Raw genomic sequence first — 20,907 nt, 5'->3', positions numbered from 1 at the left:
CTTTCTTTGCACAGAGAACAGGGCATGAGTAAATCAGAAACAAACTGGCTGCCCAGACAGGTGGGTGTCAACAGAGGGGAAGGAACGGAGACAGGCAAAACTCGGTACAGTTTTGACTTTAGACCACGTTAATGGTTCACATGCTGGAAAGAGTAAATAAATTCAACAAGGATGGACAAAACCTATTTCAGATGAACAACACACTCATAACTAGTAAGGGAAAGTGCAGCACTCAATATGCCAGCAAATTTGGAAAACTCAGCAGTGGCCATAGGACCGGAAAAGATCAGTTTTCATTTCAATCCCTAAGAAAGGAAATGCCGAAGAATGTTCAAATCATGTACAATTGCACTCATTTCACATCCTAGCAAGATTAGGCTAAAAATCCTTCAAGCTTGGCTTCAGTAGTACACGAACCGAGAAATTCCAGATGTTCAAGTTGGATTTAAAAAAGGCAAAGGAACCAGAAATCAAATTGTCAACATTCGCTAGATCACAGGAAAAGCAAGACAATTCCAACAAAACATCTACTTCTGCTTCATTGACTATGCTAAATCCTTTAACTGTGTGGATCACAACAAACTGTGGAATATTCTTGAAGAGATGGGAATATCAGACCACGTTAACTGTCTCCTGAGAAACTTGTATGCAAGTTAAGAAACAACAGTAAGAATTGTACGTGGAACAATGGACTGGTTCAAAATAGGGAAAGGAGTACGTCAGGGCTGTATATTGTCACCCTGCTTATTTAACTGTATGCAGAGTACATCATACGAAATGCAGGGCTGGATGAAGCACAAGCTGGAAACAAGATTGCTGGGAGAAATATCAATAACCTCAGATATGCAGATGATACCACTTTAATGGCACAAAATGAAGAGGAACTAAAGAGCCTCTTAATGAAGGTGAAAAGAGGAGAGTGAAAAAGCTGGCTTAAAACTCGACATTCAAAAAATGAAGATAAAGGCATCCAGTCCCATCACTTCATGGCAAATAGATAAACAGTGGAAACAGTGTCAGACTTCATTTTTTTGGGCTCCAAAATCACTGCAGATAGTGACTGCAGCCACAAAACTAAAAGACGCTTCCTCCTTGGAAGAAAAGATATGACAAACCTAGACAGTGAATCAAAAAGCAGAGACATCACTTTGCCGACTAAGGTCCATTTAGCTAAAGCTAAGGCTTTTCCAGTAGTTATATATGGATGTGAGAGTTGGACCATAAAGAAGGCTGAAAGCTGAGGAATTGATGCTTTCGAACTTTGGTGCTGGAGATGACTGTTGAGGTCCCTTGGACAGCAAGGAGATCAAACCAGTCAATCCTAAAGGAAATCAACCCTGAATATTCACTGGAAGAACTGGTGCTGAAGCTAAAGCTCCAATAACTTTGGCCACCTCAGGGGAAGAACTGACTCATTTGAAAAGACCCTGATGGTGGGAAAGATTGAGGGCAAGAGGAGAAGGGGGTGACAGAAGATGAGATGGTTGGACGGCATCACTGACTCAATGCACATGAGTCTGAGTAGACTCAGGGAGATAATGAAGGACAGGGAAGCCTGGTGTGCTGCAGTTCATGCGGTCGCAGAGTTGGACATGACTTAGTGACTGAACAACAACAACAAAACCTTTGAACATAGTATTTTGACTATGTACCCTCAAGTTAAAAACAAAAAGAACAAATCCTGAACTTTAATGAATAATTTCAAAACTATATATATTTTAAGAATGAGTAAATAAGCAAATATATTGAGGACAATAAGAGCCAGGTTTTTCACTGTTGGAAAAAATGGGGTAGGCAAAAAACCCTGTGGCACTGGACTCAAACTGGAGTTATTAAGTACGACATCAAGGTTTTATTATGTGTTTTGTTTACATGAAACATTGCTAAACATGCATATAACACATACATAAATACACTAAATATGTGGACATAGACTTCCAGTTCTGTCTGCTAAAAGAATCCAGAAGTGATGACATTTCAGTAGCAATAAGCACATTCAGTGCCCAGATTCTGGTTTCTAAGTGCCCTTCTTCATTTAAAGGAACCTACGTTCCTTGTAGAAATGTTGATTCCATTTGTTGTGCCAGAGTAAGGAAGTACCCCCACTGGCCAAATCTGGGACAGAGTAAATAAGGAAGTTATAGATTACAGTCCATAGGATAAAATAAGAATTTATGAGACTATATGACATCAATAAGTGAGGAGAAAAGCTCTAATTCATTATTCTAACTGAAATTATCATTTGGCAATCATCACAGTAATACCTGTTTCAGGCAAGAATCATCAATGGATATTCAAGTATAAGGGGAAATAGATTCCACAACAAATGGAATCAACATTTCTACAAGGAACGTAGGTTCCTTTAAATGAAGAAGGGCACTTAGAAACCAGAATCTGGGCACTGAATGTGCTTATTGCTACTGAAATGTCATCACTTCTGGATTCTTTTAGCAGACAGAACTGGAAGTCTATGTCCACATATTTAGTGTATTTATGTATGTGTTATATGCATGTTTAGCAATGTTTCATGTAAACAATTTTGTGTATTACACACATATATATACACATAAACACATAAGTAACTCCCTATGAAATATTTAAGGTTAATATCACCTGTTACTGTTACAGTGCCATCTGACGTGACATATTGAAAAAGTATTCTACTACTCCTGGAGTATTCCCATCAAAAATACATTGTTGTTGTTTAGTCTCTAAGTTGTGTCTGACTCTTTGCAACCCCACGGACTGCAGCATGCCAGGCTTCCCTGTTCTTCACTATCTCCCAGAGTTTGCTGAAATTCATATCCACTGAATCAGTGACTAATTATATCACACACCCCAAAATGAGAGAGACTCTACAAAGCAAATGGCTGTACTCCTCAAAAATGTCAAGGTCATAAAAGATAAAGAGAGCCTGAGGAATTGTCCCAGACTGTTTCTGTTCAGTTGCTCAGTTGTGTCTGACTCTTTGCAACCCCATGGACTGCAGCATGCCAGGCTTCCCTGTTCTTCACTATCTCCTTGAGTTTGCTCCAACTCATGTCCATTGAATAACCATCCAACCACCTCATCCACTGCCACCCTCTTCTCCTCCTGCGGTCAATCTTTCCTGACTTTAATTATATGGACCTTTAGAGTCTTTAAAGAGATTTGACAATTAAATACAACATATGATCACAGATTGGACCCTAGAAAGGAAAGCATTTGGTCATTTTTGTATTCCAGGAAGGACATTAGTGGTAATTCCTAAAGTGTAAAAGGCAGCTCAGCTAAAACTATGTATCAATGTAAGTTTCCTGATTGATCATTGTACTATGGTTATGTAAAAGATAAACTTCACTGCTGAGTAACAACTTAAGGGTAAAGGGATAACTGGTTTGCAACTTACTCTCAAATGTTTCAGATAAAAATGTATATACATGGAGAGAGAGAAAATAAAAATGCAAATGTGGTGAAACTGACAACTGGGGAATCTGGGTGAAGAGTATGCGGTAATAGTTTTACAACTTTCCTGAAGGTTTGAATTTCAAAAATTTTGAAATAGTTTACTAAAGACTTGTATGAATTCCAGTTGCCACATAATACTGGACAATGTGACAAAAATCTTACTTTGCATTCATCAAAAATTAGAGGTAGAAAGCACCAAAAAGAATTAATTACTGGTAACACTTGACAAGAGGAACAAATCTCATTGACATAATGTTGAGTGGAAGACAGAAGCAAGAGTGTGTAGTGAATGGTTTCATTTATATGGAGTTCAAAAGTATTTGTACATGTAAAGCTGGTACAAAGTTAGACAGTGGGAGTACTCACTCAAAAGGGACATGGCAGAACTTTTCTGGAAGGCTAGAAGTATTCTATACCATGAGCTGGTAATAATTTAAGGGGGTATATGTATGTACTGAGTTGTACACCTAAGATATGGGTGCTTTGAGTATAAATGAGTTAAAATTTACAATAACAACAACAAATATGGGGGCTCTATTAAAAGAAGCAGTAGTCCAAACCACTGAAAAGCAAAAACAACCTGGAAGAAAAAAGTAAATATTGGTAAATCTCAATAGAAACTATAGATTAATTACATAATAAAGAAACCCATTCAAGTTAAAAGTAGCAAGATATTCAAACAAAAAACTGTTATATTTTTAAAAGGTGTTTACACATACCTTAAATTTCTCCAGATTCCTAATTTCACCTAAGAGATGTTTAATTTCACCATTCTTCTGCTCCAACATGGCAAGCAACCGTTCCTGCTGTTCAAATTCAGCTTGAGACCCTTTCATTTGTAGCAATGTAGCGATCTGTACCTAGAAGAAAAAAAAAAAATTCTCCCCCATAAAATTGAGTGGAGGAGAAGATTCTGATAACTATATTTTTGATACAATTCATATCTTGTACTATACTACTTTGGCTTCATTTTAGAAGCTAAACAAATTAGCTGTGTCTAGTTTAATACTCTAATAATTTGAAAATATTTATTTCAAATAGCCTAGTTACAGATATAACTCTCTAGTACTTATTTTAACTACTTATGAGTTGGTATCTGAAGTCCATAACAATTGTCTGTACTTCTGTGAAACACAGCTGAACTGCATGGCTGTGGTCGAGAAGTCACCAGTTAAGTGGTAGAGAAACCCAGCAGGACGCTGTACTGTACTCACCATAGGCATTCTCATTAAGGGGCTGGTGCAGCTTCTCAAAAATTTTAATGAAATTCAGTAGTATTCAGTGGGCGAAATTATTAAGCTACTCACATTCACAAATGTGAGTTTTGCAAAGGACAAGGATGGAAAGCAAAGGTAAAGGGCGCAAACTTCAATATAAAGTTATTTTTTTAAGAGCAGCAATCAACCTACCTAATTATGACTCCACCTCAACTTGGAGCTGCACAGCAACCAGAAGGAAATTAGCTAAAACCTAAACCTAGCATTCCTTTCTGCCTTTGGAAATTTCTGCAGTTCTAAAAAGTGTCAATTAGTTAAAATAAATTTTTGAGTACAGCAATTATATGAAGTTGCAGCTATGGTTATAAGTAAGAGACTACTTTTAACATTTTTAAGGATCCACTTTTTGCTCCTGCTTCATACTGGACTTCCCCGGTGGCTCAGATGCTAAAGCATCTGCCCACAATGCAGGAGACCCGGGTTTGATCCCTGGGTCAGGAAGATCCCCTGGAGAAGGATATGGCAACCCACTCCAGTACTCTCGCCTGGAAAAATCCCATGGACGGAGGAGCGAGGTAGGCTACAGTCCATGGGGTTGCAAAGAGTCAGCCACAACTGAGCGACTTCACTTTCACTTTTTCACTTTCATACTGGAAGCTAGACACGGCAATCCCCCCAAAATTCAGAATGCTACCTGTGTCTAAAGATAGTTTGGGGTAGCAGAACAGTGAGAGATTAATAACAATAGCCCAACAAATGTATTTTAATGTATTTAAACAAAGAGCAAATATGAGAAAATTTACAAAGAAATAATTCCCAGATAGGGGAGAGCCAAGTTAAACCAGACAACACAACTGAAATCCTCATAAATAAAAGACACAGTTGTTGTCCATTAAGTCAGTACTTTTCTATTTGCCAAACATGTAAGCATGTTGCTATGCCTTCATTTAACTCCAGGACAACTCTTAAGAGGCAAGTTCTATCATCTCTATTTTACAAATGAGGTAACTAATTGCTCTGAAAAATAAGCATACTTGTCCAAAGTCACACAGCTAACAAGTGAGACTAGGATTCAATCCCAAGTTCATCTGATGCCAAAGTTTAATCACCGATCTTTCCTATTTCTTTGGTAAATCTCATCATCCTTAAAAGAGGCAGGAAACCTTACAGACTTCTAGTAAGCGCTACCACTTCAGGAGATCAGGAGTCTAAGGGCTGGCACAATACTGGAATCTAATTTCCACATGCTTTTCTGTTACCAGCTGTTCGGCAACAATGACGCCCAACAAACCTTAAAATTTAAAGGGCTGATATGCTTGACTTGAGAAACTGCAAGGAAAGGAAATTCAAACTTCAGTCTATTAATAAGCCTTTGTGGGAGAACTGAAGAATGGTGAGAGAGCTAGCTTTAGTTGAAGTAGACATTTCAGGGCTACCCTCAGAAAGAAACCAGGCCAACAGCAGGACAGAAAAAATTTTTAATACTTGATTCTTCCCATTACAAATAAAGAGCTAATGGCAAGGCTACTAAGAATTAAAAACTCAAGGCTAGTGAGTAATAATTAAAAACTCAATCAATCCATGAATGCTACATATACCACTAAAATCTACACAGAATTAAATGTTTTTAAATAAAATATAAAAGGGATCTCTCATTCAATTAAAAAATTTTTTTCTAAGGTCATGTAGTTCTAGAAATAATCGTTAAAGTGTATTACTTGTACAAGTCATACTGATACAAAATAAGATTTAATAAATCTTACACTAATTCTCACCTTCATTCTTTGCATCTGTTCTCTATTAAATGCATTTTGCTTCTTCAGTGACTGATACTTGACTTTCATGCTGATAAGCTGACGTTCCATTGCTGCCCTTCGATCCTCCACCTAGAAAATATAACATGTTTAATTATGCTTTTATTAAGTGAAATGCTAATTTAATCAATGGAATATTTTTATGTACCTCTGCAAACAAAGAGTTGCCTTTACTGTTAGGGTCCAAGGCTTGCTGGAGGGCCTGGTCTAGCTGCACCTGAAGGTCCTGATTCACTACACGAGCTTTCTAAATTCAAAAGAGAAAACAATTCAGCTACTTGACATAAGATTAGCAAGAAAACAACTTATATAAATTGGAAAAGATGGTATTACTATAATCACAATACCTCTAAGGCATCATAGTAAGAAACCGCTTCTTTCTCTCGCTCTTCTTTTTCTCCTTTGAGCCGGTCTACTTGGCGCATTAAATTAGCATTAAGAAGTTCGAGTTGTTCTTGTCTGTACTGTAGTTCATTCACTTCTTCTTGGAGGGTGGTCTATTAAACAGGAATTGAAAAAGAAGAAACTCTTGAATAATCCTTCAGTTAGCAGCTGTCAGTTTATCTATCAGCAGAGGTTAACACTCAAAACTAAAACTAATAACTACTCAAAGATTATTACAGTGCATAATAAAGAAAACAGCAAAATTCTGTAAAGCAATTATCCTTCAATAAAAAATAAATTCAAAAAAACTCAAAAAAATTTTTTTTAATTATTTTTTTAGAAAGTGATCAAAAAAAGACTCCAGAGACTGTTTCTTTTCTATGAATTTAAAACTTTCATTTTTAAGTTAATTTTAGCTTACAATGAAAAAAATTATACACATATATCAACTTTCACTGTATGGATCACAGCAAACTCTGGAAAGGGGTACCAGACCACCTTACCTGCCTCCTGAGAAACCTGCATGCAGGTCAAGAAGCAGCAATTAGAACTAGACATGGAACAATAGATGGGTTTAAAATTTCAAAATTACTAAGTCACGGCTGTATATTGTCACACTGCTTATTTAACTTATATGCAGAGTACACCATTTGAAATGCCAGGCTGAATGAATCACAAGCTGGAATCAAGATTGCCAGGAAAAATATCAACAACCTCAGATATGCAGATGATACCACTCTAATGGCAGAAAGTGAAGAGGAACTGAAGCGCCCCCTGATAAAGGTGAAAAAGGAGATTGAAAAAGTCGGCTTAAAACTTAACATTCAAAAAAACGAAAATCATGGCATCTGGTCCCATCACTTCATGGCAAATAGATGGGGAAAATGTGGAAATAGTGGCAGATTTTCTTTGGCTGCAACATCACTGCAGACGGTGACTGCAGCCATGAAATTAAAAGATGCTTGCCCCTTGGAAGGAAAGCTATGACAAACCGAAACAGCGTATTAAAAAGAAGAGACATTACTTTGCCAACAGAGGTCCATACGATCGAAGCTATGGGTTTTCCAGTAGTCATGTACAGATATGAGAGTTGGACCATAAGGAAGGCTGAGTGCTGAAAAATTGATTCATTTGAACTGTGGAGTTGGAGAAGACTCTTGAGAGTCCCTTGGACTGCAAGGAGATCAAACCAGTCAATCCTAAAGGAGATCATTGGAAGAACTGAAGCTGAAGCTCCAATACTTTGCACACCTGACACAAAGAGCCAACTCACTGGAAAAGACCTTGATGCTGGGAAAGATTGAGGGCAGGAGGAGAAGGGGATGACAGAGGATGAGATTGTTGGATGGCATTACTGACTCAATGGACATGAGTTTGAGAAAACTTTAGGAGATAGTGAAGGACAGGTGTTAAATGTTCAAGAAGGACAAAAAGGACAAAAGGAGAGGAAATTAAATGGTCTTGTTTAGGCTTCAGAGACAAAGCAGAGCAGGCCTCTGACTTTGCTTCTAGCCTTCCTGGACACTACCCAGACTGTGAGTGACTGCCTGCTGTGAGCGCAAGACTTGCAGCGCTACAGATAAGATGGGGAAGAATTTTGAGATTGTGGAGACCTTGGAGGGGCCCTGGCCAACCAAGCCCCAGGCATAACAACACTCCAAGTTTTACAAGACAAAACAAACAGCATTAACATGAAACCAGGCTTGCAATTTGGTCAGACTGATGATTATACCAGTTTTCATCCTGGGATTATAGGCGGGAACCCTGAACTGCAATTTTTTGAAGTCTAACCCAAGTAGTGGACATGCTGCCTGGGACCTTGGGACAATTGGGACTCCAGATGTGCTCTGACACGGGATTTCTCAGCACTGTTTGAGTCTGGATGTTGGTCAAAACCCAATTTGGTGACGTATCCTCTATTTCCCTTTTCTTTTAATGTTACTATATTGAAAGTAAGCTAGATAATTCTCTAATAAATATTTGTATTATTTGTATAGAACAAGTGGCTTAGTTTGTTAACAAATCCTTTGAACCTGAGACTAAAGTGAAAACTTTTGGCAAAACAATAGGGTGCTGCCGTTCATGGGGTCGCAACAGTCAGACATGACTGAGCAGCTGGACAACAAATCACCTTCTGCAGGACCAACTTTTATATTGGGCTTTTATGACACAAACTAGGATTAGAATAAATGTCTAAATTCTTCCAGAGGTTCCATTAATCTAAAAGTAAAGTCTGCCTTACATAATCATGTAACTTAAAGCTTTACTTTAATTGAAGGAATCCATTTAAAACCTTATTTTTTAATTAGATCAAAGTTAGGCCAAAAAATATTTCAGTCTTAAAAGCAGCTCATAAGGATTATTACAAAAACATGAAAAATATACAGCCAGAAAAAGGAGAAAACTCCATAATACACATGCCATAAAAATTACCTTCACATTTTCCATTTCGGTCAGCTCAATCTGAAGAGTCAGTGTCTCTGAAGACACACTTTCATGTACACGTTCAGACATTTGCATTTCCTTTGATTTACTAGAAAGGAGTTTCTCCTGATGATCCACTTTGTGCTTCAGCTGCTTTTCACTTAGCCGAGCTTCATCTAACTCAGCTTTCAGTGTTTCTAACTAAAAAAAGAAAAAAAAGAAAAAGTAGAAGGTCATCAGAACATACAATTGCAGGACAAAGTGTTCTGGTACCTGCAGGACAACTATTTTGGAAGGCAATCAAAGTGAACAAAATTATTTAACCCCTTTTCCAAAAATGTCACATTGCTTCAGTCTTGGAAAACTAATACAAGCATACCCTGTTTTACTGCGTTTTGCTTAATTGTACCTCCCAGACACTACATTTTTTTCAGACATGGAAAGCTGGTGGCAATCCTGAGCCAAGCAAATCTGCCAAGCAAGTTTTTCCAATAGCTTTTGCTCACTTCTTGTTTCTGTGCCATATTTTGGTAATTCTCACAATCTTTCAAACTTTTTTCATTATTTTATTTGTTATAATGATCTGTGATCAGTGATCTCTGATGTTACTATTGTAAATGCTTTGGGGCATCACAAACCACACACTCCTGTAAGAGGGTGAGTTGAATTGACAAACTGATAAATTGATGGAGCTGACTGCTCCGCTGAACGGTCATTCCTCTCTCTCTTCCTCTCCTAGAGTCTTTCTATTCCAAGACACAACGATACGAAATTAGGCCAATTGCTAACCCTACAATGGCCTCTGAGTGTTCACACCTCTGACTTTAAATCAAAAACTAGAAATGATTATGCTTAGTGACGGAAGGCTTATTGAGAGCTAACAGGCCGAAAGCTAGGCCTCTTGTGTCAGTTAACCAAGTCGTGAACTGAGAGGAAATATTCTTCAAGGAAGTTAGAACTGCTACTCTAGTGGACACACAAATGAAAAGGAAGCTGAAGAGTTTAGTGCTGATAAGGAGAAAATTTTAGATGTCTAGATAGCAGATCAAACCAGACACAACATTCCCTTAAGCCAAAGTCTAATACAAACTATCTTCAATTTTACGATGGTTGAGAGGCAGGTGGAAGGTGCCGAAGAAAATTTTGATGCTAACAGAGATTGGTTCATGAAGTTTAAGAAAAGAAGTTGCAGCCAATGCTCATTGACCATTCTGAAACCCCTAGGGCCCTTAAAAATTACATTTAATCTGCTCTGCTTGTGCTCTATAAATGGGACAACACCTGGCTGAGAGCACATCTCTTTACAACATGGTTTACTGAATATTCAAAGTCTACTATTGAGACCTACTGCTCAGAAAAAAGATTCCTTTCAAAATATCACTGCTCACTCAGAGTGCACCTGGTCACGAAAGTGAGATGTAGGAGATTCAGGTTGTTTTTGTGCCTGGTAACACAAGATCCACTCTGCAGCCCACAGGATCAAGGAGTAATTTTTGACTATTAATTCTTACTACTTAACTGCTGCAATTTCATGATAAAATGGTAATAGATGAGGAGTTGCTTCTTATGGATGAGCAAAGAGAGTGGTTCTGAGATGGAATTCACCCTTGGTGAAGATGCTGTGAAGACTGCTGAAATGACAACAAAGGATTTAGAACAGGACATAAACTTAGTTGACAATGTAGTGACGGAGTCTGAGACTGGGCTTCCCGGGTGGCACGAGTGGTAAAGAGTCCACCTGCCAACGCAGGAGAGGGAAGAGACGTGGGTGGGTTTGATCCCTGAATTGGGAAGGTCCCCTGGAGGAGGAAATGGCAACCAACTCCAGTATTCTTGCCTGGGAAATCCCATGGACAGAGGAGCCTTGCAGGCTATAGTCCATGGGGTCTGAGGCATAAAGGTTGCACACTACTGAGCATCTGAGCAGCAGCAGCAGAGTTTGAGACAATTGGGTCCAATTTTGAAATAAGTTCTCCTGTGGATAAAATGCTACCAAACAGCTTTAATGCTACAGAGATACTGCTCATGAAAGGAAGAGTCAATTGATATTGTTGACTTATTTTAAGAAATTGCCACAGCCAACCCAACCTTCAGCAACCACTGCCCTGATCAGTCAGCAGCCATCAACACAGATGAAAAAAAAAGATGACTTTAAAAGACCACTTTGGAAACTAAAAAATTCATGTGACTCAGTTTACTGCAGTGGTCTAGAACTTTCCCTGCAGTATCTCAGAGGTATGCCTATATGTGTCATATCCTCCTTACAGGAGGAGGATGAAGCTTTAGGGTCAGGTCGAGGTTTAACCTGTCTCACATTCCTCAAATGTAAGACTATAAATGATTCTACCTGCGTTATTGTGTGGCTCTCAACCGAGATTAGGTGGGTAAAACATTCAGTACCACATCTAACATTCACCAAATGGTTTGTTAATAAAAGTCTTTTACTTGATGTCCAGGGTTACCATTATCATCTATATTGAATTACATTGAATAGGGTCTCAACATTCCTAGAATATATACTGATATTTGCTTACTATTTAAAATATAAAGAGACTTCTATTTTGATTTCTTTTCCCCTTTCAATTTTATCATGTGAAATAAAAATTTCACCTGATTGATGTATGTTGAAATGTGTATATCCTTCTGAAAAACATCACTGAATAACCCAAACTTATTCTATGATGAGATGACTGCTGCTGCTGCTGCTAAGTCGCTTCAGTCGTGTCCAACTCTGTGCGACCCCAGAGACGGCAGCCCACCAGGCTACCCCGTCCCTGGGATTCTCCAGGCAAGAACACTGGAGTGGGCTGCCATTTCCTTCTCCAATGCATGAAAGTGAAAAGTGAAAGTGAAGTCGCTCAGTTGTGTCCGACTCTTAGCGACCCCATGGACTGGGGCTTCCTATTTGGTCAAAGCTACATATCTTTTAACAGGCAGTGACATCCCTTGTTTTATAAGCACACATCTAATCCTTACACATCATCAGAGTAGGTCTGGACTCCTGGCCATGTTGCCACTGTGTGAAAAATGAATGGCATGACAGCGATAAAGGAAACAGGCTACCTGGACAGTAGTGCAGAGATGATGGTGAGCTGGACTACAGAGTAGCGGATATAGATATTTTGTAGCTCAAGTTCTTAAGAGCTTGTTGATGGACTAAATGTGAGAAATAAGTGAAAGAAAGATGGCAAGTAAAACTCCTAATTATTGGTACAAGTAATCTGAGAACATAAGAAGACTGAAAATATTTTTTGAATGATTTAGTCTTTACCAAAAAGCCATCTCTATAACTGGCCTTACTTTAGACTCAATATTTCCTACATTACTTTTTTGTTTAGGTATTGAAAGTTATTGCTAAACTGAAAATATCCATGAGGAAGAAAAAAAGCATCCATATCAGTTATTGGTGTCTCAACCTGCATAGCTTCAGACAAGCTGGATTATTATTTGTCAGAGTGGTAAGCAAGATGATTCTAAGTATTGCATGAAAGCATATTTTGATAGTTATATTTTATTGCATATTAGGAAAAAAATAACCAGCTCAAACATAATATATTTCATTGATATTGTTACTTAAAATTAGAGAACATTTAAAAGACAATCAATTTAATGAGAATTAACTAACCAGCACAGGTGGTACAGATACATAAAAATCTTAAAAGACGCTACACGAAACACAGTGAAGCAGGCTTTGACATAAGAGAACCAAATTTTGCCTGATAGTCTCTAGCTCTATAATCTTGTCCAACTTTACTCAATCTATTTAAACATTGGTTTTCTCATGCTGTATGGAGATAATAATGGTACCTCCCTTAAGGAGTTGTGTATGAACTAGATCATATGTATTAGTTTATCTTCAATAAACAAACTGTAAAATATACATTTTATAGTTATAAAATATACAACTCTAATGTACCTTAATTTACCAAAAACTATTGGTTTCTTTGCGGAATTATAAAGTGTACCACCAGTTGCAGTGAAGGCTAGGAAACTAGTCTTTCTGAAAAGGGGTCGGTATCCTAAACACTCTAAAAGAGGCCATGCTGATCAGAGCTAAAACTCCTTAACAAATACTCAGTTGCTAAAATTAAATAATTCAATTTAACTACTAAAATGTTATTTAAACAAACCACTAAGGTAACTACTGTTTCTCAGTGTTTCCAAGCCTCATATTAAGATGATGGAACCCCTCATCTCAGCTATTTTGCACAGATGGTAGTAAGAAAGTCTTTCATCATCTAAAGTTTACAAATGGTTGCATGAGCGTGAAATACTTCTGTTCCAAAACACAGATGCTCAAACCTTTTTCTTCAGTTCATTCACTTCCTGCCCGTGGCTTCTGCTCAGTGTTTCTTCTAACTGCTCCAGATGCATTTTCTGTTGTTGTTTAATAGTTTCACATTCAGAGCTCAAACTTTCTAACATTCGACTCTTGAGCTCAACTTCTCTCTGAAGAGTGTATTTTTCTTGTTCATAGCTCTGAAAACAGATTCAATTATAATTCAGTTACATAAAAATAACTTAAAGCCATCACACATAAGCAGTTTTCATCTTGACTGAATCATTCCTGTTTCACACATCTGCTGCTTTCTAAGTAACAACCACATGTTCAATCTGGAATAACTATAGCTAGTATTAATGTAAAAAAAACGCTGAGAGGTGATTTGAGACTAAATTAAAGTTCATGCTGGGGATATGGTAATTGCTTCTAAGTCCTGTCAAAGAAGTAAAAAGTGATCTATGGCTGTCAAGTCAAGTAGGAAGAAAAAAAAAATTAATAGCACTTAAGTTTATTTAGTAAAAATTATTTGGTTTAATAACAATATTCTCTACTTGTAGCTCTAAGTAAAATGAAAAAAAGGTCATTAGTTCAAACCTCTTCAACAAGCTTTAAAAAAAATAAGATAAAATTAGATTTAAAAGGAAAAAATTAACAATAAGGGTGGTCATTAGTTTTTTTAACTGTTATGTTTAAATTTGGAGATCAAAGTTTTAAATACATTACTGAGCATTTTCTAAGTAAAACTGATTTATTCATTCTTTTAATAAAAGCATGTCAGATATTAGGGATGCAGCTGTGAACAAGAGACAAAAAATTCCCCTCTCTCATGTCTCGTCTCTCATGAGGGTGGGGGACAAATAACTCAGAAAGAGGCAAGAGCTCCTGTGGAGCCCATAAGGCAGGACTAGTATAGCTAAGAACAAGGGAAAGTAATTCATAAGATGAGGTCAAACGTTGAAAGAGGTTAGACTACATGGAAATCTACAAACCCAGGTAGGGAACTCAGTTTTTGTCGTAAATAAAACGGGAAGCTGCTCCGTGCTCTCAGCAGAGCTGTGACATCACCTTTTATATGCTCCTCAATGACCACCTGGCTGACGTGTAAAGAGTGAACAGTGTGAATGGCAATCTGGGAGACAGAAAACCTAATCAGGAGGCTATGATAACAGTCCAGGGGAGAGATGACGGTGGTCTGAACAAGAGCAGCAGATGTTCTGTAGGTCAAGTTTTTACAGCTTACTAGTGGATTAAATATGAGAAATATGGGACAGAAAGATATTGAGTAAAACTCGTAGATGTTTGGCTCAAGTAACTGGATAAATGTTTTTATAGTTACTAAGCAAGGTAAAGAATTCTGCAAGAGCATGTTTGGTTAGTGGGCAAGGAATCAACTATTCTGTTTATGTTAAGTCTGAGATGACCATTAGTGGGCAACGGACTACAAAAGTCTAGACTTAGGACAGAACTAAGGACTTGGTATAGCATCAAGACAAACCAAAGTCTAAAATTGAATATGAACTAAAGAAAGAGAACATATTTTTCAAACTCAGAACACAGAGTCAGAAAAAAAAAATATTAGAGATTCAATTAGTTCATTTCCCTGCAGATGGGTGGGAATTAGACCTAAAATTTTCAGAAAAGAAAAATATTAAATGACTGCTGGACAACAGCAATCTTCAGTGGCTAAGCACAAACTGGTGAACAGGAGTCTAGTGTCCTACCTCAGTCAGGGTCATCATTTCATTGCGGCATTTGTCCAATTGATTCTGCAGTTCATTCTGGCTCTCCACTAGCTGTAAACCATACTGTGCAGCTTTCCGTCGCTCTTCTTCAGTCTCTTTGAGTTTGCATCGAAGATCTGCTATTACATCCGACTCCATGATTTTTTTTACTGTCTACTGTAAATAGAAGAAATAAAAGTATCTGAACTTTAACAAAAAACTTCACGTCACTAATAAAAGATACAAGTGTGTTGTGTGTGTATGTATACATGCAATATCACTGCCACATTAAAACACAGTATTAAAGATTTTCTCTTTGACTTTTAAATGGTCAAATTTGCATTACTGTTATAAGAGTAAGGTCTGACTACTTTGTTACCCAATTTGAGAACAAATGAAATAGAGCAAAAAGAAAAAAAAAAGATGAATACAATTTAATTTTGCTTCTAAGGAATGTAGTATTAGGAAACTATTCAGTTGTTGTGTGCTAAGCTTCCTTAAATGCTACGGTAGGATGATCTCATAATTATATCACTATAGAGGTAACCAAGTTAAGAGAACAGTAAAAGAAATCAACAAACTTTATAGCAGCATAACTTCTACTTAACTATAAAAAGGTACCTCTGAATAAGATTGATAAGGTAAGGACTAGCATGTCCACAAGTGTTCACAACAGTGTTAACTTCCTGAACACATTAAATTTGCCACATTAAATGTACTTTATTGAAAACAGACTCACTAGCATTTTGCTAGTTATTCATAAGAACACATGCAAAACAGACACCATGTTTAGAGTAATTAAAGAACAACCTCATTCTAGAGTTTCAAGCAAAGACTTAAACATTTAATATAGAGCTCAACCTCACTCATCATCCTTCCCCACTGGTTCCAGGCGCCTCAGTTCAGTTCAGTTCAGTTCAGTCACTTAGTCGTGTCTGACTCTTTGCGACCCGCTGAATCGCAGCATTCCAGGCCTCCCTGTCCATCACCAACACCCGGAGTTCACTCAAACGCACGTCCATCGAGTCAGTGATGCCATCCAGCCATCTCATCCTCTGTCGCCCCCTTCTCCTCCTGCCCTCAATCCCTCCCAGCATCAGAGTCTTTTCCAAGGAGTCAACTCTTCACATGAGGTGGCCAAAGTACTGGAGTTTCAGCTTCAGCATCATTCCTTCCAAAGAAATCCCAGGGCTGATCTCCTTCAGAATGGACTGGTTGGATCTCCTTGCAGTCCAAGGGACTCTCAGGAGTATTCTCCAACACCACAGTTCAAAAGCATCAATTCTTCGGTGCTCAGCTTTCTTCACAGTCCAATTCTCACATCCATACATGACCACTGGAAAAATCACAGCCTTGACTAGATGGACCTTTGTTCGTAATGTCTCTACTTTTCAATATGCTATCTAGGTTGGTCATAAATTTTCTCCCAAGGAGTAAGCGTCTTTTAATTTCATGGCTGCAGTCACCATCTGCAGTGATTTTGGAGCCCAGAAAAATAAAGTCTGACACTGTTTCCACTGTTTCCCCATCTATTTCTTATGAACTGATGGGACCAGATGCCATGATCTTTGTTTTCTGAATGTTGAGCTTTAAGCCAACTTTTTCACTCTCCTCTTTCACTTTCATCAAGAGGCTTTTGAGGTCCTCTTCACTTTCTGCCATAAGGGTGGTGTCATCTGCATATCTGAGGTTATTGCTATTTCTCCTGGCAATCTCGATTCCAGCTTGTGCTTCTTCCAGCCCAGTGTTTCTCATGATGTATTCTGCATAGAAGTTAAATAAGCAGGGTGACAATATACAGCCTTGACGAACTCCTTTTCCTATTTGGAACCAGTCTGTTGTTCCATGTCCAGTTCTAACTGTTGCTTCCTGACCTGCATACAGGTTTCTCAGAAGGCAGGTCAGGTGGTCTGGTATTCCCATCTCTTTCAGAATTTTCCACAGTTTATTGTAATCCACACAGTCAAAGGCTTTGGCATAGTCAATAAAGCAGAAATAGATGTTTTTCTGGCACTCTCTTGCTTTTTTGATGATCCAGCAGATGTTGGCAATTTGATCTCTGGTTCCTCTGCCTTTTCTAAAACCAGCTTGAACATCTGGAAGTTCACGGTTCACGTATTGCTGAAGCCTGGCTTGGAGAATTTTGAGCGTTACTTTACTAGCGTGTGAGATGAGTGCAATTGTGCAGTAGTTTGAGCATTCTTTGGCATTTCCTTTCTTTGGGATTGGAATGAAAACTGACCTTTTCCAGTCCTGTGGCCACTGCTGAGTTTTCCAAATTTGCTGGCATATTGAGTGCAGCACTTTCACAGCATCATCTTTCAGGATTTGAAATAGCTCAACTGGAATTCCATCACCTCCACTACCTTTGTTCATAGTGATGCTTTCTAAGGCCCACTTGACTTCACATTCCAGGATGTCTGGCTCTAGGTGAGTGATCATACCATCGTGATTATCTTGGTCATGAAGATCTTTTTGTACAGTTCTTCTGTGTATTCTTGCCACCTCTTCTTAATATCTTCTGCTTCTGTTAGGTCCATACTATTTCTGTCCTTTATCGAGCCCATCTTTGCATGAAACGTTCCCTTGGTATCTCTAATTTTCTTGAAGAGATCTCTAGTCTTTCCCATTCTGTTGTTTTCCTCTATTTCTTTGCATTGATCGCTGAGGAAGGCTTTCTCATCTCTTCTTGCTATTCTTTGGAACTCTGCATTCAGATGCTTATATCTTTCCTTTTCTTCTTTGCTTTTTGCTTCTCTTCCTTTCACAGCTATTTGCAAGGCCTCCCCAGACAGCCATTTTGCTTTTTTGCATTTCTTTTCCATGGGGATGGTCTTGATCCCTGTCTCCTGTACAATGTCATGAACCTCAGTCCATAGTTCATCAGGCACTCTATCTATCTGATCTAGTCCCTTAAATCTATTTCTCACTTCCACTGTATAATCATAAGGGATTTAGGTCATACCTGAATGGTCTAGTGGTTTTCCCTACTTTCTTCAATTTAAGTCTGAATTTGGTAATAAGGAGTTCATGATCTGAGCCACAGTCAGCTCCCAGTCTTGTTTTTGCTGACTGTATAGAGCTTCTCCATCTTTGGCCGCAAAGAATATAATCAATCTGATTTCAGTGTTGACCATCTGGTGATATCCATGTGTAGAGTCTTCTCTTGTGTTGTTGGAAGAGGGTGTCTGTTATGACCAGTGCGTTCTCTTGGCAAAACTCTATTAGCCTTTGCCCTGCTTCATTCTGTACTCCAAGGCCAAATTGCCTGTTACTCCAGGTGTTTCTTGACTTCCTACTTTTGCATTCCAGTCCCCTATAATGAAAAGGACATCTTTTTTGCGTGTTAGTTCTAAAAGGTCTTGTAGATCTTCATAGAACCGTCCAACTTCAGCTTCTTCAGCGTTACTGGTTGGGGCATAGGCTTGGATTACTGTGATATTGATGGTTTGCCTTGGAAATGAACAGAGATCATTCTGTTGTTTTTGAGATTGCATCCAAGTACTGCATTTTGGACTCTTTTGTTGACCATGATGGCCACTCCATTTCTTCTAAGGGATTCCTGCCCACAGTAGTAGATATAATGGTCATCTGAGTTAAATTCACCCATTCCAGTCCATTTTAGTTCGCTGATTCCTAGAATGTCGGCGTTCACGCTTGCCATCTCCTGTTTGAACACTTTCAATTTGCCTTGATTCAGGCCATTGTAAACAAAAACTTTGGCTTCTACTCTGGGTGAAATGGGAAGTCATTGCAAAGTTTGGAGTAGAGATAGATACGTTTAAAAGGATCATTTTGGCTGATACGCTGAATAGTTGGGAGGGAAGCAAGTTGAAAGCAGAAAGATCAGGTGGGATGGCCACTCCTACCAGAGTGGCTGCCACAGAAGGTGATGAGATTTAACACATATTCTGAAGGCAGAGCCAAAATGATTTTCTGACAAATGGAATGTGGGATGTATGAAAGAGAATTTTAAAAGGCCTACAAAGCTTCTGGCTGAGCAACTAGTAGAATAGATTTGCCAAAAACTGTTAGTTGAATGAAGCCCAGACTGCTAAAACTGGCATTACAGTTTTATAATCTGGCTTCAGCTTGACTTTTTAACCCTTTCACCCTCTACTCCCCAATAGAAATTCTCCAGTAAAGCTCTTTTTATACCCTTCTTAGATCATGCTAATTGGTAAGTTGCCTTCTGCTCTCCTCTAAATCCATCATTCAATATCTGGCTCAAGTTGGTCTCTTCTGTCATTTCTCCCACCTTTACCTCCCCAGAAATTATGGTTGTTCCACTCTTGACACTTGTTATGTGTATTAGGAGACTGAGTACTTCACCTTTTTTTATGTTTATATGTCCTAACTACAAGAGTATAAATAATGTCGGACAGAAACAATATAACATGAGCACAAACACAGTTTTTCTTTAAATCTCCCACAGTTCATCTATAGCACTGTGTTGTCCATGCTCAATAATTCACAATGTTACCTGAATTAATATGGAGGCATGTCAGGGGCTCAGAGAAGGCAATGGCACCCCACTCCAGTACTCTTGCCTGGAAAATCCCATGGATGGAGGAGCCTCGTAGGCTCCAGTCCATGGGATCGCTAAGAGTTGGGCACGACAGGGCAACTTCACTTTCACTTTTCACTTTCATGCATTGGAGAAGGAAATGGCAACCCACTCCAGTGTTCTTGCCAGTAGAATCCCAGGGACAGAGGAGCCTAGTGGGCTGCCCTCTATGGGGTCGCACAGAGTCAGACACGACTGAGGCGACTTAGCAGCAGTAGCAGCAGCAGACACATCAAAAACTATGGGTACAGATGTTTTGGAAAGAAAATGAGAGGTTTAAGTTTTAAAACATGAGATATGTCAAGTAAGTAACAGCTGTAAGTGTAGGAGAAGGGTATAAGCTGGAGATATAAATTTGGGAGTTATTAGCATAAATTTTTGGAGAAGGCCATGGCACCCCACTCCAGTACTCTTGCCTGGAAAATCCCATGGACGGAGGAGCCTGGTAGGCGGCAGTCCATGGGGTCGCACAGAGTCAGACACAACTGAGCGACTTCACTTGCACTTTTCACTTTCATTCATTGGAGAAGGAAATGGCAACCCACTCCAGTGTTCTTGCCTGGAGAATCCCAGGGACGAGGAAGCCTGGTGGGCTGCTGTCTATGGGGTCGCACAGAGTCGGACACGACTGAAGTGACTTAGCAGCAGCATAAATTTTTTAGTTCTGTGTTCATCAAAGTACAAGCATAATTAAAGAGAAGAGGACAAAGGATGGAGCCCTGTTATGAGGTGGGAAAGAAGACAGCAAAGGATACTCAAGCACAATCAGTGAGCTGGGAGAAAAAGGAAGAGCATGTGCTGTCTTAGAACTCAATAAACAAACATGTATTAAGGAGGTAGATGATAAACTGCATCAAATGCTAAATCAAATAAGGTGAACACTGAGAACTGGCCATTGGATTTAAATTCATGGAGGTCAACTAGAAGATGACCCCAAGAATAGTTTTGATGGAGAGACTGGGGCAAAAGCCTGACTGGAATTAACTGGAGAGAATGGTAGAACAGTGGATAGCAAGCACAGTTTTGCTGCAAAGAGCAGATAAACGGGGCA

At 38.7% G+C, this 20,907-nt stretch overlaps 1 protein-coding gene across 7 annotated transcripts in view; it reads right to left on the bottom strand.

Annotated features, from left to right (window-relative positions):
• Positions 1-20,907, bottom strand: part of SPDL1 (spindle apparatus coiled-coil protein 1) — a 33,935-nt gene that overhangs the window by 9,593 nt on the left and 3,435 nt on the right. For 4 of the 7 annotated variants that reach the window (XM_025270813.3, XM_044932383.2, XM_025270809.3 and 1 more), the window contains exons 2-8: positions 15,290-15,466; positions 13,589-13,765; positions 9,296-9,487; positions 6,826-6,975; positions 6,627-6,725; positions 6,440-6,550; positions 4,167-4,307 (exon numbers count right to left, since the gene is read on the bottom strand). In XM_025270813.3, coding sequence (XP_025126598.3) covers positions 4,167-4,307; positions 6,440-6,550; positions 6,627-6,725; positions 6,826-6,975; positions 9,296-9,487; positions 13,589-13,765; positions 15,290-15,448 — 1,029 coding nt within the window. In that variant the 5' untranslated portion in view covers positions 15,449-15,466. The remainder of the gene's footprint in view (positions 1-4,166; positions 4,308-6,439; positions 6,551-6,626; positions 6,726-6,825; positions 6,976-9,295; positions 9,488-13,588; positions 13,766-15,289; positions 15,467-20,907) is intronic. The other 3 variants (XM_025270814.3, XM_025270810.3, XM_025270812.3) reach the window with 1 other exon arrangement.

This window comes from Bubalus bubalis, chromosome 19, assembly GCF_019923935.1.
Source record: "Bubalus bubalis isolate 160015118507 breed Murrah chromosome 19, NDDB_SH_1, whole genome shotgun sequence".
Lineage (NCBI taxonomy): Eukaryota > Metazoa > Chordata > Mammalia > Artiodactyla > Bovidae > Bubalus > Bubalus bubalis.
Note: the sequence above shows the minus strand (reverse complement) of the source record. Positions and strands in the feature narration are given on the sequence as shown.